This window comes from Scleropages formosus, chromosome 7 (assembly GCF_900964775.1).
Source record: "Scleropages formosus chromosome 7, fSclFor1.1, whole genome shotgun sequence".
Taxonomy (NCBI): domain Eukaryota; kingdom Metazoa; phylum Chordata; class Actinopteri; order Osteoglossiformes; family Osteoglossidae; genus Scleropages; species Scleropages formosus.
In genome coordinates, this window is record NC_041812.1 from 8,173,919 (window position 1) to 8,191,479 (window position 17,561).

The 17,561-nt window shown below is 40.9% G+C and overlaps 1 protein-coding gene across 3 annotated transcripts in view; it reads left to right on the forward strand.

Annotated features, from left to right (window-relative positions):
- The first annotated feature begins 1,145 nt into the window (after window positions 1-1,145).
- rock1 (Rho-associated, coiled-coil containing protein kinase 1) overlaps window positions 1,146-17,561 on the forward strand; it is a 47,122-nt gene continuing 30,706 nt past the window's right edge. For all 3 annotated transcript variants that reach the window (XM_018757852.2, XM_018757851.2, XM_018757853.2), the window contains exon 1: window positions 1,146-2,039. In XM_018757852.2, coding sequence (XP_018613368.2) covers window positions 1,947-2,039 — 93 coding nt within the window. In that variant the 5' untranslated portion in view covers window positions 1,146-1,946. The remainder of the gene's footprint in view (window positions 2,040-17,561) is intronic.

Consider the following 17,561-nt stretch of genomic DNA (forward strand, 5'->3'; position numbering starts at 1 on the left):
GGACCCTTCCTGTGTAGTGTGTAATAACTAAGCCTGACATTATATTTCTGCAATAATTCTAAAAACTTCTAACACTCTCATGGGATATATAATAAAAGTGATGATGAAATCTGAAAAAGAACAGAGACAGAGTTGGAGTGGCCAGTGAATTGAGTCTTGAGGAGCGGAAACAACAATCTGGGTGTCTGTGGATGCAACCCTAAAGCTACGGCAACAGTCCCCTAATTCCAGCATAGAGAACAGGAAGACGTTGTCATTTTACTGGAACGGTTTAGAGTAAATAAAGGTTAAAATCTCACCTCCAACGGTAGTACCATTGAGCAAGGTATTTTAAGTACTTACTACAGTACAGTACTTAATGGTACTACAGCTGGAGGTGAGATTTGAACCTTCAACCTTTGAGAACAAGTATAACCACTATATACGTGTCACGAGTGTACATGTATACAAGTGTAACCACAAATACAGTACATGTCACTTCCTTAACAAATGACACAAAGTACTTGTTACTCTGTATTTATTTACATTTAATTATTCAGCTGATGATTCTCTCTACTCACAATTTTTTTCACCCAGTTAGACAGCTGGGTATTTTTAGCAGAACAATTTTTAGAATAAGTGCCTCACTAAGAGGTACTGCAGGCTTGAGGTAGGATTCGAACCCGCAACTTCTAGACTAGAGTACTTAGACGAAGGGTACTACAAGAGCGGGAACTCAGATCATTCAAACACAGGGCATGTTGTCAGCCATCCCACCACCTGCTGTTGCCCCCAACCCTGCACAGATGAGGAAAGAAGAATTTCAGAAAACTTCGCACACAACTGATTTGTTTGTGTACAATACAAAAGTATGTCTGCAGAATATGTCATTTTCATCCCACCGTACCTCGTCTTTTGCAAGAGCTCACGGAGGACTACCTGCGGTCCCTCGATACGCGAATTATGTCATCGCACGGAAACCTTAACAGTGGCGAGGCGACATTTAAATAAGGTGTCGCGAGGACGGCCGTTGCCGCCTGATTGTCTGTTTTGTGTGCTCTGATCTGCTCTGCGCGGACGGTTTACGGCCCTGCAGACACACTGCGCAAGCGCAAGCCCCCCTCCCTTCTCTTCACCTCACCTCACCTCCCTTCCCCTCTGTGGAACAGGAAGACAGACATGTTTTTCAAGCTGCCCGAGGAGCTTCCGAATCTTGCTACTCGTCGACAGAACAACGCGGACTGGGACCGAGTCCTCCGCGCGCGGTTAACCGCCGTCGGACCGCTTTCCTCTCGCTTTGGAGGGCTTTTCGTGCGGTGAAGTGCGGGCGGGAGCGTTCTTGGAAGAGAGAGAGGGACTGCGAGGGAAGAGATGTGGCACCGGGGCCGAGTTAACTGACTCGTCGACATGGAAGGAGAACTGGTGTCTGTCCGGCACGGCGCGCTCCCGGCCCGCGCGCTCCACTAACCGTAACTCTGTAACTCAGTAATAAAACACACAGTTCACCACAACTAACTGCAACTAACTCAAACTAACTAATTTGACTAACTTAGCATCTGTCACGCGTGACGGAGAAACGCGTTTTTCTTTTTTTTTTCGGAAGGCTCAACTTTGCGAATCTTGTGTGAAAACTCAGCGCGAGTCGAAGCGGCTCCGTCCGCCGTTTTTTCCTTTTTCTTTTTCCTTCCTTCTTCAGCTGGAGTTAAAGAAGGACTTTCAGTCACGAATATCCCGGACAGCGGCTAAAGACGCTGGCAGAAAGGCGAGCTGGATGTTTAATGCGACTTTAACTTGGGAATTTGTTTTTATGAGTATTTTCGGCGCGTGTCGATGCGGAGGCCCGCGGCTAGCTGAGGAAAACGCGCCCTCGCCACCACGGCCTGCCCGCCGCCGGCCTTTTACTCCTTTTTTAGTTTTTCTTTTAAAACTTTAGTTTTATTATCGCGAACCTCGACGTGAGCGCAGACATGTCGGCCGTGGAGAGTCTGGAGGCTCGTTTTGGGAAGATCGATGCTATGTTGAAGGATCCCAAGTCCGAGATAAACACAGACTGCCTTCTGGTGAGTGTGTCCTCCCTCGAATACACGCTACTCTGCTAATTATTACGAAATTTGAGCTGCACGTTTTGTTTTTGAAGGTGTCCAGTGTGAAGAAGTGACATGATACAGTTGACACCATGCATGCATGGCATGATGATGTGGAAATGAACATAATTAGACTTGTGGTTTAAAAAAAAAAAAATTTCTGTTAGTAACACCGCACTGAAGTTTGTGATGATGGTGTTCGGTCGCAAAATGAAAATCAAGAGTCAAGATCATATGCTGATTCCTGTACCCGGTTTTTATTTATTTTTTTTTTCTTAGAGCAAAAGTGCTGTGCAGGCCGGGAGGTGATTAAATAAATAGTGTGTCAAGCACGATTCACTTTTTCTGTAGGGCATGCATGGTGCAGCTAGCATAGTGGTTAGACGCTAGAGCTGTTGCCTTTGGAACCAGAGGTTGCAGGTTTGAATCCCACCTGTAGTATCCTTGAGCAAACAAAGTACTTATGCCAAATTGCCTCAGCATTTTCCACAGCTGTACAAATGGTAAATATTTCAATTAGAAGAAACGTCACATTAAGTCGCTTGGAGAAAAGCAGCAGATAAATTAATAATTTAAAGTTTGTTATGCTTGCATGGTGAGAGAGTGCATGCTTTCTTGTTGGATGTTTGGCTTATAGAAGTTGTACTGTGAATAAATTCCATTTGGGTTGGTGTAAATTGGGGTGAGATTGATCTCAAACCTTTCTGAAAGGTCTGATTTCCTTGTTTGTAGAAAGGTTGGATCTTGCTGAATTTGGAGAGAAACTTCTAAGTTCATATTTTCCCCCATTTTGGATTTCAAAAAACAGAGGTCACAAATGTACCATGTTTTAGTTTTACTGTTCCAAGTACATGACTAGGAAAAATAACCGGTATAGTTAAATTGTTTCATTCATGCAAAATGATGACATTTCCACAATGAAACACTTCAGTGTTTGTTAAATCTGTCCTTTGTGATGTATAGGCTTCTTGGGTAAGATTTGATAGTCAGTGTTTTTCATATCCAGCTTGTTGGCAATGCTAAGGATCATATGAGTGCGTTTTCCTTTAGGGGAAAGATGTTCTTATAAACCAGGACAAGCTGCAGTCAGCTCCTCCACTTTCCATGCTTTTATTCAGGCATCTTCAATTAATTGGGACATCACCATTACCAATTAGCCAAAAAGGTTTCTTTTCAGTGAAATTTGACCTTTTGCTTACTGGTCAGAATTTGGAACATTTTGCTCTTGTGTTTATGCCAACATCCCCAAAGGGTGATTAGTTTTTTGTTTACCCATTAATGACAAGTGGTTAAGGTCATGCCCTAAATAGCTACTGCAAAATTGTGGAGATGGTAAAGGGAAAAATTACCCTTGAGCAGCTTCTTAATGACATTAAAATTAATTTACTATGCAGCTAGCTTTGCATTAATTGTATATGAAGTTGTTTGAGGAGGTTTAGACAGTACAGAGGATAGTCTTTAAAAAGGCTTTATTTATAAATAGCTTTCACCCAAATGACATTGGTTCTTTTGGGTTTTTTTTTTTTTTTTGGGACTTCCTTTTGCATTAAAATTGTATTGAATAAAACTTTAAGAAGTAACAATTGTAGACTCAGCATGCCACAGCAGGAGCAGTGTCACAGTGATAAGCTTCTGTTATTGGCTGGATGCAAGTGCTTGATTCCATTGACAAGGAATATGAGGAAAAGTCAGACCATCAGAATCAATAATATCAGGGGCTTTTTGTCTCATATTGGATCGTTGGTAGTCCTATGCTGTGTAAAGCATTACCTGGTCCTGGTGTAGGCTGTGTTTGCTCTTTGCTTCATGTTCCTGTTTTGTATGTCCTGCCCTGTGGACTGCAGCTATAGAAAAATGATGCTTAGACTTCAACAGGAACTCAAACATTCTGAAGTTCCAGGTCAGTCCTTGATGTTCAAGCTAATTATAGGTATTGTCAAACAAAGCATATGTGGCAGAGAAGTGCATGCATGTGTGTATGTTTATGCTGATCTTTATGTTGGAATCCTCAGTATTACAAATAAGATGGGTGTAGTTGTGATCTTTCTGTCTTCATGAATGACTTTTGTCTTATGTTAACTTTGAAGTCTTCCACATGATACCTGCTCAGCCTTTGGTATTAGCCTAAATGAAGGCAGCCTCTTGGTTACAAAGGCTAGTGTATAGTGTATCGAGATTTATATGCCCTCCTTTTTTGGCTGACTCATGCGCACACACCTCCTTGGAAGACGGAAGTTCATTTTTACAGGATTGATTCACGATAGCCTCTAGAATGGTGCTGATGCTGTAGCAGAAGGAAGCCCTTTAGGCTGCTTCAGTCCTACCTCTACTTCTGTGTGTTTGTGTGTGCTCAGCCAGCCCAGAACTTGGCACATGCACAATGACCACAGGGTGGAGTTTCTCCGCTCTTGCCTTGGACCACCATCCTCACACTGGTGCAAGCTAACCACAGTTCAGGAGAATCAAGGCTATAGGAGATCTGTCATAGGCTGATGTCTGACTTCATTAAGAGAGAGGATAGAGAAACTAGTAGGATTAGTGTCCTAAAGGGGGAAGTAAAAGGATTTTACATGTATTCTGAGATTAAAAATGTACACACCAGGGAAACGAGCAGTGAAAAGAAGCAGTTTGAAAAAAATCTTTTCCTAGGTATTATTAGTACCCACAGTCCTGTTTGATTCCAGTGTAATTGCCTCTTGTTTCCATCAGTCCCCTCAGGAAAATATTCAGCACTGAAAATGTTTTCTCCTGGGAGTATATACATGGCATTGGGAATTCAACATCTCATTACGTTCTGGCCAAGTTTGACCTTTGCATGCCAGACTGTCTTCATTTTGCACAGAAAAAGAGAACAGTTTGAAGATTGGGACTTATGACTTTTCCAGAGTGGAGGGTGGGGATGAAGCTGTGAGGATGGAATTTCCCAGAAGATGCAGTGCTGGTAGAGCAGTAAAATAGCCAGCTTCAGAACCACTGTACTTGGCTTGATTATTGATTCATAATTGTTATAATTAGCTTTAATTATTGTTATTGCAGTTAGCCAAAAGAAACAAATTTGTCCTGAAGTATAAATGTAGTGTCTGCATTGCTCAAGAAAGATGTTATGAATGTAAATGAAGTTGATGTGCTGCAACAAGTGGACAGTTGGATTACTTTTCACACAAAGTACACTTCTAAATGAGGACTACTCAATTTTATACTCAAGGGGAGTAGTATTAAAGTACTTTCCTCCGTGTCTAGTTTACTCTTTAGGGTGATAATGACAAAACAGCAGCAGAGATTTTTTTTCTTTTCTTTTCTAGAATGTGAGTTGGTTATCCTGCTCCTCTGTCCGTGAGGTTTGATGGTTTTCATTCCTGTTCGTTCTAGCCTTTTTTTAAACTTACGTTTACATCACGTTTTGACTGAATATGTTGCATGTTTAAATTTTATTAAAATTAAGCCAATACCAAAATGTTTGTTGGTTGCAATTATCCATTGTAAACTTTTTAAACCTAGTGCTGATGGTATTGATTAACTTTATTTTACATTTTAGAGTGTAAAATAAAATCAGTCCAGCATTTGCTCATTTAGCTGACACTTTTCTCTAAAGTGACTTATGGTGTTATTATTTACAATTATTTACTCATCCAGCTCAATAACATTACTGGAGCAGTTTAGGGTAAGTACTTTGCTCAAGGGTACTACAACGGTAGGTGAGATTCAAACTAGAAACCTTCAGATCCAAAGGCAGCAACTCTGCTATGTTATGAGCTGCCCCATAACTTCCTTTGGCAACTTTAACTTGTTGTCTTGTTTTACTTCTACAGAAACATACTTGTTTAATGTGGTTACAATGGTCTCAGGTTGTGCCGTCTGTTTTAATATGATTTCAGTCATGTCATGCTGCCCATCAGAGTTTTCATCAACATGGAATTATTGTGAGCTCAGCTAGCAAAAACATATCTTGTGGCCTGTAAGCACAGGACTGTAGACCCCTCTTTTAAATGCCAAAATAACAACATACATTTCCCATGGTTCTGAAAATGGAACTTCATTTAGTGTTTCTTCCCCTATGATAACGGAACTTGAAGCTTAAACTGTGAATTAAGACAGCTTCTCCGTACAAAATGTTCCATATTCCAGTAAGAAAAAGGTGGGATGAGCTCTAATGTCAGCCCATTTTATAAAGATGAAATGCGGTAATGTTTCCATATAAAATGTAACTCCTGTACAGCACCATATATGAGGAACAAGTTTTAATGAAAAATTGTTGGATATGGACTGGCCTCCTCCTGCAGGAATGAGCTAGTTTGGTTTTGGTCCTGCAGTATTACAGGAAGTATCTTTTAAGTGGGGAGCTTCTTCTGCTTTTTTCCCTACACCCCCATTTAAGGAATTTGTCATTCTTTTTTTTCTGGTACTAACAGTAAAATATACTTTGATAAACTCTGCAAAGTCCATAATTGTCTAGTTGTAAATGGTGACTAAAGTGATTTTAAGAATGCTTGTTTGGGACTTCTGTTTATCAGCCATGTTAACTGGTATTTCGTATAATCAGGGCTTGTTTTGATTTCTCATTATTCCTTTAATTTGTCTAGAATAATAATCCATAACTCACAAGCACACACACACACACATTTTCAGAACCGCTTGTCCCATACGGGGTCACGGGGAACCGGAGCCTATCCGGCAACACAGGGCGTAAGGCTGGAGGGGGAGGGGACACACCCAGGATGGGACGCCAGTCCGTCGCAAGGCACCCCAAGGGGGACTTGAACCCCAGACCCACTGGAGAGCAGGACTGTGGTCCAACCCACTGCGCCACCGCACCCCCCTCAACTCACAAGCAGATATTTTTAAATGTATAAATTAGATTGTAATTCACTTTTGCAGAAATTATGTGCCGACAGCAAAAACATAAGCTGAAGTTAAAGCCATTGTGGGTGGCTGTTTGGAATTAGGGTCAGACATAGTCTGTCATGATTTCTGCAGATTTTCAAAGGCTCTTTTATGGGGGTACTCCAGGACAGGACAAGTAGCTGGATGTTTACAGACATCGAAACGAATGAATTTGCTTTATAATTTGAAATATTGTCATTTTTTTTGTGTTTTTGAGTGTTTCACTTATGTTTAAGATGAATGGCAGGTTTTTTTTTTTATTTTTTTTTTGATATAGGGAAATGAAACATGACAAACCACTAATTCTATACATCTGATGGATCCCTGGGTTTGGAGGCTATCTAAGTGGAATTCTTAGTTATGGACTTAGCTTTTTTTGGGAGCCCTTAAGTTCATGTATGGTATAATTGTTCATGGTCGGCTCAGTGCTTTGCAGAGCCAGTCCTGCAATGTAGCGTAAATGTTTATATGTATCCAAAAAAATTGCTAGGAAGGTGATTAGGAATCAGCGATATTCTGGTAAAGTTCTATGCAGATACATGTGCGATGAACGTCAGTGCATATGGTGAAGGAAACAAATATACTTAATCACACATCTGCAGCTATGTCTCTTTTTCTGCAGAAATGCACAAATTATATTTTTTATGAGATGTATGCCACTTTGGAGAAAAGCGTCTGTTAAATGAATACCTTTCACTGACATGTCCTGTATAACTACAGGTGATGGAATTGCAGATATCTTGAACTTGGAACCCTGGAGTGGTGGTGTCATGTAGTTCAGGTTAATTTTTTGATTCTCTTGAATTTTTAAGAACAGTGGGAAATTATGGAGTTTTGGTGGAATTCTGTGTTTAAAGGATGGATTTGGTCCAAAGTTACAGGGTGCTGTAAATTAGAATGGTTAGAGGCAGGTGAAGCTTTCATTGCCACAAACCTTACTCCAGCCCTGACAACAGTAATTCAGTGCTATACACACTGCTGTCTGCTCTGACCTGTGGACCCAAGATCCTGGACCTTGGGGAGCAGCTCTCGAACCTACAGTTCCCTCAGACGTTCTTGGAATGTTAATGGTGGCGACCTGGTTGTCAGGGGGCTTCCAGACACAGGCTCTCTCTGTGTTAGGGTCTCCTCCTGTAGATGAATGAAGGTCTTTGCCTACTCTTTCCACCCCTCTTTCTGCCCACGAGCCAGTAAAATTCCAGACCAATCAAATGGCCCCTTGTGTGTAACTCACAATTTGAAAATGGCCACCTCTGTCTTTCCCAGGCTGTCTCTGTTTTAACGGCTTAGAAGTTGAGTGTAGAAGTAGCGAACAGTGTCTTTACCTCATTTGCTAAACTGAAATGGAAAAAGAGGAGATAGACCTTTTTGAAAGATGCCATTGCATGTAGCTGTGATTGCTCATGCTTGAAAAATTAATTTTTATTGACTTTCCTTGCATGGTGCAAAACTCAAATGAAATTCATTTAGTTTTCTGAAGGTATAGTCTGTATCAGGACATAGGGAGACACTTTAATCTTTTGCAATTGTCCCTGGAATCTTGGGTGGAACTAAGCTACAACCAGTGACCTCAACCAGTGACCTGGGGACACCCACGTTAAAGGAGATTTTTTTTTCGTATTTTTTTTTTTCCCTTTTTTGGTAGCAGGTCTCTGTATAAGTCTCTGTGTGCAGAATTGGCTCTAGGGTTCTCAGATTTTTAGTGTATAACCTGTTAATGTAAGATGAACAGTGTATAGTAAAGTGCCACAAATCCTGTGCATCACTGACACTAGGTATCTGACCATGGGTGTGTGCTTCCTTTGAAGCAACCTGTCTGCATGGGTGTGGCAGCTCTCAAGCTAGTGCAGTGCAAAGCAATAAACCTGCTCTGTGGTTTTTCCCACCTTCCTTTCTGTTTTTCTGTGCAGGTGTTTTTTTTTTTTTTTAAATTTCCTGTAAGCACTACCTATGTGAAAACACTTGTAAGACATCTACATGTGCATGGGATTGTGAGATCTTCTTCCATGGAGACTGTTGGTCCATATTTAGAACAGTCTGATTGGTAATCCCATTGCTTAAAGGCTAGCTAGCTGCACCATGGTAGCGCTGGGGTTGAGTTGCTCATAATACCCAGTGTATCCCCTATCTAAGAATTGGCAAAAATCAAGAAAAGTTGGTTGGGGGGGAGTACAGAACTGCCATTAAGAATGAGGCAAAGAGCTTCCATCATGGTTCATTTTGTACTAAAGCATTTTGGAGCTGCTTTGATTTGCAAGACTGGTGTCCTGCTCTGTATTGGGTCTTACCCACAGCTGAGTTTACGCTTTTCTTGCCCTTGATGTTTTTCTTCCAGTTGTCTAGCTGGGCCCCCTATCAGCCCTGAGCTGTACTCCATTGCCCCAAAGACCAAGCTGAGGTCTGCAGATCAAGCCACTGCTTACCTCTGTTCAGAATAAGCCTTGCCTGGCAGCTGGGCAGTTGGGGGTGGCTTATCTCCTGTACTTTTTTGGCTTCAGCCAGCCTGTAGTGGATAAGTGGAATTCCTGTCATCGCTATTAGACAGGGATTGCTACATAGACTACTTTTTCCTTGCACCTCTTAAGACTATTGTAATTCATCCTCTATTTATGGAGCAAGATCTCCAGCAGGTTCAAAGAGAGAAAATCATTTGTGCAAAATAACCTTTATCCTGGAACAAAAAGTATCCTTTAAAATATTGCAACATAAATAGATTTGTTATATTTATATATTATAATTGCTAGTGGCCCAAGACGTAATCACATGTTATGGAATGGCGGTCCGAGGCTGGGCGCAGCACGAAGTGAAATGGATCAGTTGGGACTTGCCTGGCATGGACCCTGAGGTGGGAGGAGTTCCTATCTGGTGGCTGCTGTTACAAGGGCTGTGTTTGCATTTTGTACCCCTAAAAGTACCACATGCTTGGTGGAGAAAACATTTCCAATAACCAGATTTCAAATTTTTGCTGCCCAATTGAGTCCAGTTGTCCGCATGTTTTTGGAACTTGCAGGCTGAAATTAAGTTTTCTAAGCAGAGGTTAGAAGATTTGGCTGTTAGTTTGGACTCTAGAACAGTGTTACTGTGTTCTCAATTGCTGTAATTGAAGACTGATATCATTCTCCCTTAGTTCCTTTTAAGGCCATGTTTATGGTTAGATGTTTCAAGTCTGTTTTTTGGAGTAAGAGCATGTTTTGTTAGAATCCCACTGTAGAAGGATTGCTTCATTCAGGTCATTGTCTCACCTACTAATGGTTTTTTTTTTATTTTTATTTTTAACCTGTCTTTGAGTTTTCCTCACTGTCTAGCAAGCCCGACTGGCATCACATCCTGTATTGTTCCAAGAGCTCTTGTGGTCCTTCTTGGTTTGTTAAGAAGCAAACAAGAAGTTTTCCATTGCCATATGTCTGTCATAGACGGAGTTGGTTTCCCAGGTTTTCTGTTGGAAGATGTAGGTATGAAACTACTGGTGCAGTTGTAGCATGAAGCTTCAGGTGTAGGCAGCTGCACGATGAGCATTATGGGAGTCTAATGGTCCTTAAGTGGACTGTTGGTTCTTGAGTTTGACACACACACACACACACACACACACAGCTTTTTAAGTAATGATTTCACATGATGTGAAGTTGACCTGCTTGTCATCGTGCTTAACTATGACTTAATTACCGCTCTCTGAACTTCCTGCTGCAAGCATTGATTTTTCTCATTCCTGACAAAGAACAGAGCTTTCCATCAGCTGGTATGCCTGCTATACCCTGCCTTACACCCATGCTGGAATGTAGATTCGGTAATACAGTTGATACGTTTCACCTCATTAGTTTTACCCCAGTTTTACTACCCTTTCTATTTTTAATTCTTTAAATCTTTCTGGGTTACCTTTTTGGGGTTTTTTTTTTTTTTTTTTGAAATCGTTTCTCTGCTGTGTTCCATTCCAGAATTTGCAACCTGGTCAGGTGGGACTTTGTCTCCTAATAGTGGAAAATGCAAGTTGGCAAATTAAAACTGCTCATCACCCAATAGGAGCACAGATTTCTGGTGGGACTGATTTCACTTCCTGCTTTGTGATGCTTTTGGGAGTGACTGATTGGGGTATTTTTTGGAGCATGTTTAAGGAACAAACTCTAGTGAAATGCAATGAGCACCATTGTACCCTAAGGTAAAGTTATTATAATGAATTACTGTAATATCCAGTTTTAACTACAAATATGTTCTTTGCAATTAAATAATAGATTGAAACTAGTTTACTAATGTCAGAAGTAAAATGTGCTGTAAAAACAGACCCAATTTGCTGTTTTCAGTTTTGTTAACAACAGGAAATGGGAATGTCTTTCTGTGTTTTGCAGAAACTTAGTTATGTTCGTTTTTAGATCAAGATGTTCACACTTGCTGATGATCTACTCAAAGTTTAAATTAAATCTTGGAATTAGGTATGTTTCAGCTCTAAGGGCAATGGCAGAGTAACCTTAGTATGAGAAATAAGCCAAACCTGGAACATTTGCCATGCCAAAAAGAGGAAGTTCCCATCTAAAATGCCCTCACATTGTCTTGGGTTTTTTGCTGGGACCCCCTTAATTCAAAGTGTTTTGAAGATTTGTTTTTTGTCAGTTCATGATCTTGTGGCTTTCTGTATTGTGAGTAGCTTATTTTACATGCAAGACCACTTGCAGAAGGAATGCTTTTCTTGTTGTTGCATGCCCAGGAAAACCAGATAGAATTCCAGGGCTGAATTAGTAAGATTTTTACAGTTGGAAGGCTCAAGGTTGCCACCTGCTTTTTTTTTTTTTCCCCCCCAGTGCAGTTGTGGATTGAAGGTCATGCAGGAACACCTGTCCTGAATGTCAGATCTCATCATCCCAATTCATAGTGTAGAAGTAAGGAATCTGATTTTGAGACCTAAATGGTGCAGGATGTTCATTTTTGCAACACCTTTTAGGTGATTCACCAGATCAGTGTGTTTAAATTAGTTTTTGAGAATTAGTAGGACTGTAAAAGTCACAAACTTTTCTGAATATATATTTTATATCAGGTCAACCATATAGACATCAGAGTTCTTTTGGTTCTTTGTCTGTGCATAAGACAGCTGGTGGTATAGTGGTTAGAGCTGCTGCCTTTGGACCTAAATGTTCCAGGTCAATATCCCCCTTCCAGCTGTAGTTACCCTTGAGCAAGGTATTTACCCTAAACTGCTTCAGTAAATTTGCCCAGTTATATGAGTTGATAAATAGAGTAGATTAACATTGTAAGTTGCTTTGTAGAAAAGCACAAATGTAAATGTCTGTCTGAAGAGGCCTTGGCATCTGTTCTTGGTTGCCAGTAAATAAGATGGTATGGTAGCTGAGGTCTACACATGGCTGGGTGGTTGGCATTGAGGAGGAGGTTGTGTGACTGCTTGGAAAGTTTTTGCCATTCACCTGAAAAAAGTAGCTGCCAACAATAACTGGTACATATTTTGATCACTGTAACATCCAATTCGTATTGTTTAGACTGTCCTAATTTTGTCGCATTTGGTTTTGAAATCTTTTTTTTAAATCTTCTAAGGTAGTTCTGGCTTTTTATAAACAGCAGAATCCTTGCAGTTTGTATCAACATGGAAAGTTGTAAACAGAGGGCAGTTTCCCACAACTGTTGCTCTCACTCATTTATCTGGGAATTTGATTATATACTTTGAAGATGCACCCAGAGTTAATATCCCCAATTGTTGTGATACTCCAGTGTGAAATATGCGTATTTTCCCTACACTTTTTTCAAAATTGCCAAGACATTCTTTTTACTGTACCATATCCTTTTTATATCTGTTCCTGAGGCTGAGATGACCAAATGTATGAGAGATTAGACCTCTTTGACAAGCTTGAAAGCCCAAATAGTGCACCAGGACAATCTAGAGATTCCAACAATAGGCCTGTCTTCAACTAAATAAATGATATGAAGGCCCTGGAGCAGCAAGCTGAGGGGCTGCCACCGATTTAAGAGGTGTCGGAGTTAAAGTAAAACTTCTAAATAGCGAATCTGGTCTCTCTGCGTCTCCCTTTCCTGGGTGGATTGCCTGAATTAAATTCATTGGCAGTATTACACAAATGGGAAAGGGGCAATGAAGACTGAAAATTGCACCCATCATTGGATGTGTTACCTCTTTTCTGTGTTCTCAGAATCATGGTGCATTTCACCACAACCGCTTGTGTGCTGCAGCTGAAACCGGAAATGACAGACGTAGGGGCAAAAACAAAAAAACCTTGAGTACGCTTTTTTTGAATGCTCTTTATCCAATTACGTGGTGTTTCAGAAGCTCAGCCCTTAACCGTTACACCAATAATCTGTTTTATGCTGTTAGAGTATTTATACAGAAATCCTGGCTTTGCCATCAGGACTTGACAGAAGTATGTTTTCTTCTGGGTCAGTGTAGATGTTTGTCACATCCTGTCTTTCCCACCCATTTAACAAACTTTTCCTTGTAAAAGACAGCTCCTTCCTGACCATGTTCTGCTGGTTTGTGGCTAATTGTGAAGTCTTGGGTAAAAGACCTAGTGGAGGAGTGACAGCCTTCTATTTTACTCATTTCCTTCTGTTTTATGTGTTTTCCATTTATTTTTACATAGTTTTATATTTATTCGTTTAACACATAGTTCTGAAAACTAATGTTCAGTTGAAAAGTACATTTCATAACAGATTAATCGTTTTAGATGTAGACACAATTGTTGAAGCAGTCAGTTTGTACAGTTACCACCTCCAGCACACATTACACAGGTAGCTGCCTATAGAATTTGTACAAAATACAACGGTGATAAGGACAAATGATGTGGTGAAAGTTCATAGAGCACTTATGAAGTCAGGAGAGATGTGTGATGGAAGTAGATATTTTGAGACCCTCTTTGAATGTTGGCAGGGATTGAGCAGGTCAGAGGGACAGAGGGAGGTCTTTCTACCACATCGTAACCAAAACTGAGAACCTGCTGACATTCAGTTGAACCCATAAAGAGCTGGAGATGAAGGAAGATGGCAGGTAACATTTTGTTTAATACATGCCTTGGTTCATTACAGCTTTCCTTTATTTCTTTTACTTTTATTTAGGGTGGACTTATGTGGAGATTCCAGTCTATATAAGAAGTCTAGCCATGCCTATTCGCAGCCATATATCAATGTTCATGTTTAAATTGCTTTCTTGTATTGGGTGCAGCTTAGCACTGGCAACATTGATATAGTTTCTGGAAATTGAACTACTTTATGGAAGAATATGAATTAATTGATTTGATGAAATATGTGAAGCAGGTCTGGTAGTCACTTTGAGTGTATTGCTGATGTTCAAATGCCTGTCTCTTATGGCTGGCCTTTTGCATGCCCTTGCTCAGTCAGGAAGGGTTGGATGGGTGGGCACAATTGAGGAGAATCAGCATGCCGTGCTGGACCCCAGGGCCTTCAAGCTTTCATGCAGACCTGGCCTTCATGGGTACTTCCACAATCAGAGAGACAGGTCCAGGCGTTCTGATGTGAACAGAGATGGCATGTTTTCCCAAAAAAAAAAAAAAGCAGCCCATCACCCAAGCGCACGATTGCTTCTCGCATGGATAAATGTCATTTGACTTTTAGTTTTATCTGTTTCAGCACAGAGAACCCATTCACTGTTTTAATCTAGCCCATCTTCTTGGAAAACAAGTGCTGGGTTAAACTGTTGAGCCTTCAGGTTCTGCACATTTCTTTTCTGGACAGCATCCGTACCACTTCAAACTTTATAGGTTTTGTGCCGTTTAAACTTTGATGCCTCTTGTTTCGAGTCAGTGGCTACAGTCAGGTGGAACAAAATCTGAGAGAGTGCTGATTTTTGGATCCATTTCTCTTCCAGTTGTCGGAGAAAGTATAGGAGTGTCTTCATCTGCTTTCCAGTGACTGCAAAGAGGAGGTGTGAGTTGGTGTGATGTTGATTGTGAACATGGCAATGAGTATGATCAAGGTTGTACTGCCCACACCTAGTTGTGTTTCTGTATGCTCTTATCGAATGCTGCCCTACATCCCGTTTCATACAGAGCTGAGACCAGAGGGGCGTGGCTAATAATTGAAAACAGAGGCTGCTCTTGTGCTGGTCGGGAACTTGCTCTGCTGCATGCTTAAAATAACTCTTTGACGTGTATAGTCCTGTGGAGGAATGCAGAGTGGCCCGACCCACAGCAGGAAGCCCTGTGAACTCGTATTCCCTTAGGGGCAAGGGTTTTGGGATGGGGGGAGGGGTCTGTCTGTCTACTTCCCCCATCCTTTCTTCTGTACAGCCTTCTGTTGTGGGCTGCTTGTGTGTGTGTGTGTGTGTGTGTGTTACTGCATGCAGGTCTGTGCTTCTGCAGATAAAAGCCATGGTGTGTCCCCAACAACCGATCCAGCTTTTGAGCTCGCTTGGAATGACTTTTCATTTTATAGGAAAAAATGCAGGACAACTCATTTTTGAAGTTTTGTTTTGTAAAATTTCACTTATGAAATGGTGTAACTCTAGGCAGTGTACACTTCCAAAATTTTTAATACAAAACTCATCCTTCATATATAGATGAGTGTGTAACTGGTACTTGTTTTGATGAGCTTTCTCTTAAATGGAGAGGTTTAGGTCAGGGCATAAAATAACTTGTTGCAGCATAACAGCTGGGGATACCTGGTAGTACAGTAGTTAGAGCTACTGCTGTCTCTCAGGTTTGATTCCAACCTCCAGCTGTAGTACACTTGAGCAAGTTACTTACCCTAAATTGCTCCATCAAAAAAAGTAATATAAATGGGTCAATAATTGTAAATAGCTTAACGTTTTAAGTCACTTTGGAGAAAAGCATCAGCTAAATGAATAAGTGTAAGTGTAATGTCCAGTAGTCTATGACCTAAATGTAGAAATTCATACTGTGCCATTGAAAAGGGTGCAAGAGAATATGCATGTGTAGAACCGATGCTTGGGTTCAGAATCCCATTTCCTACTTTCCTGCATCCATCGTGGCGCATGCCCCTGTGCCCTGAGGTCTGACGTGGGATTAGCTGAGATTAGAACTGATCCTGCTGGTGACCTTGCTGCAGTGTACCAGTGATTGGGACTGTTGGGTTGAAGCTCTGTGCCCTTATGGTACTGCAAGCATTGCACTGTTAACCCAGGTACAAAGCAGCGTGTTTGTGTTCTGGGGACTGAAACACCCTGTGTTATGAAGAATCTGCAGCCAGAAATGTTGTTTCTTTGCCAAAATTGTGGGACCTCTCTTTTATCAGGTCTGGTGACTACCTCCATGCATTCAGGTATGCTTTTGCCAGATAAGAGCCCCTTTCCTATTCTACAGATGAGCTAAAGGATGGAGCTGCTGCTTGTTGTTTGTCTCTGATTAGCTGGTCAGCATGCCTAGAAAAGGAACATAAAATAAGATGGCTTTGGTGGACAGGCATCTTTTCACTGCTCCTGGGGTCCTGCAACAAATTACAATTTAACAATCTGAGAATGCAAGAGAATGTGTCTGTGTCACTTGGGCTTGATCTCTTCCACACCTATACTTTTTATGTTTCATGAATTATTTTTTCCACCGGAGCATGTACCAGTGGTTCCAGATCAAGTTGGTACCATGCAGTTAACTCCAATATCTGGAGCTGAGAACTGCCTCCTGCCCTGTGCAGTAATTATTTTCTCCCTGAGCTTTGATGATTAGAGCCAGAAGCTCTCAACCTGAAGCAGTAGCATGCCATGTCAGCTCCCACGTGAGGCAAAGCTGTGAAACCCTCCCATTTCTGTACTTTACATTGCAAATATCCTCTATCAATCTACTCTTGAAAGTGTCTTTCTTATAAGCAAATAAAAGATGATAGCAATATATAGGTTCACCTAAATTTGGACTAATTAGTTATATTCAAACAAGATAATCAACATTAATGTTCCATTTATTGAAAATGGTTGTGAATACTCTGTCCTTATATAATGAGGTGAAATGCATTTAACAAACTGCTGCAATCACTCATGAAAACATGCCCTATTCCACATAAGCTTTTTAGTTTACAACAAAGGCAACTGAGTGAAAATGCATCAGTACGACCAAAACACGCATGCTATCTCCCCCCCCACATGGTGTGGGGTCAACCCCAGAAGTATGGATGGATTAGGAAATCATAGGAACATTTTATCTAGATTACAGAATGAATTATAATTCATATAGCTATATATAGAAGCCCACTTGTGCTTAGCACAAAGCAATACTTTGTATTAAATTGACAGTCACAACCATTGATGAATATTTGTGAAATGTGTCCAATGCAGCTCGTAGGGGATGAGCAAGATCATCTAGGCAGACCTATAACAATGAATCTATTAGAATTGAATATTCTTCTAACTTAGCAGGAGAGGCAGTGTGTGCAAGAGACCATATATGCCAACCCTGATGACTCGTTGCACCTAGCCATTTGAGCTGAACCACCTGTCCTTGCACGTCATGTCCCCAAGTATACACACACATTTCACAATAAAAGCAAGTTTACCTTGTCTGAATATCTTACCTCAACCTGTCTATTCACTACACAATGTAAATCTTATTTAACCAAAACAGATTCGGTACTATTAACTATTATTACATTTAGCTAAGTGGGGGTGCGGTGGTGCCACAGGCTTGGCTGGGTCCTGTTCTCTGGCAG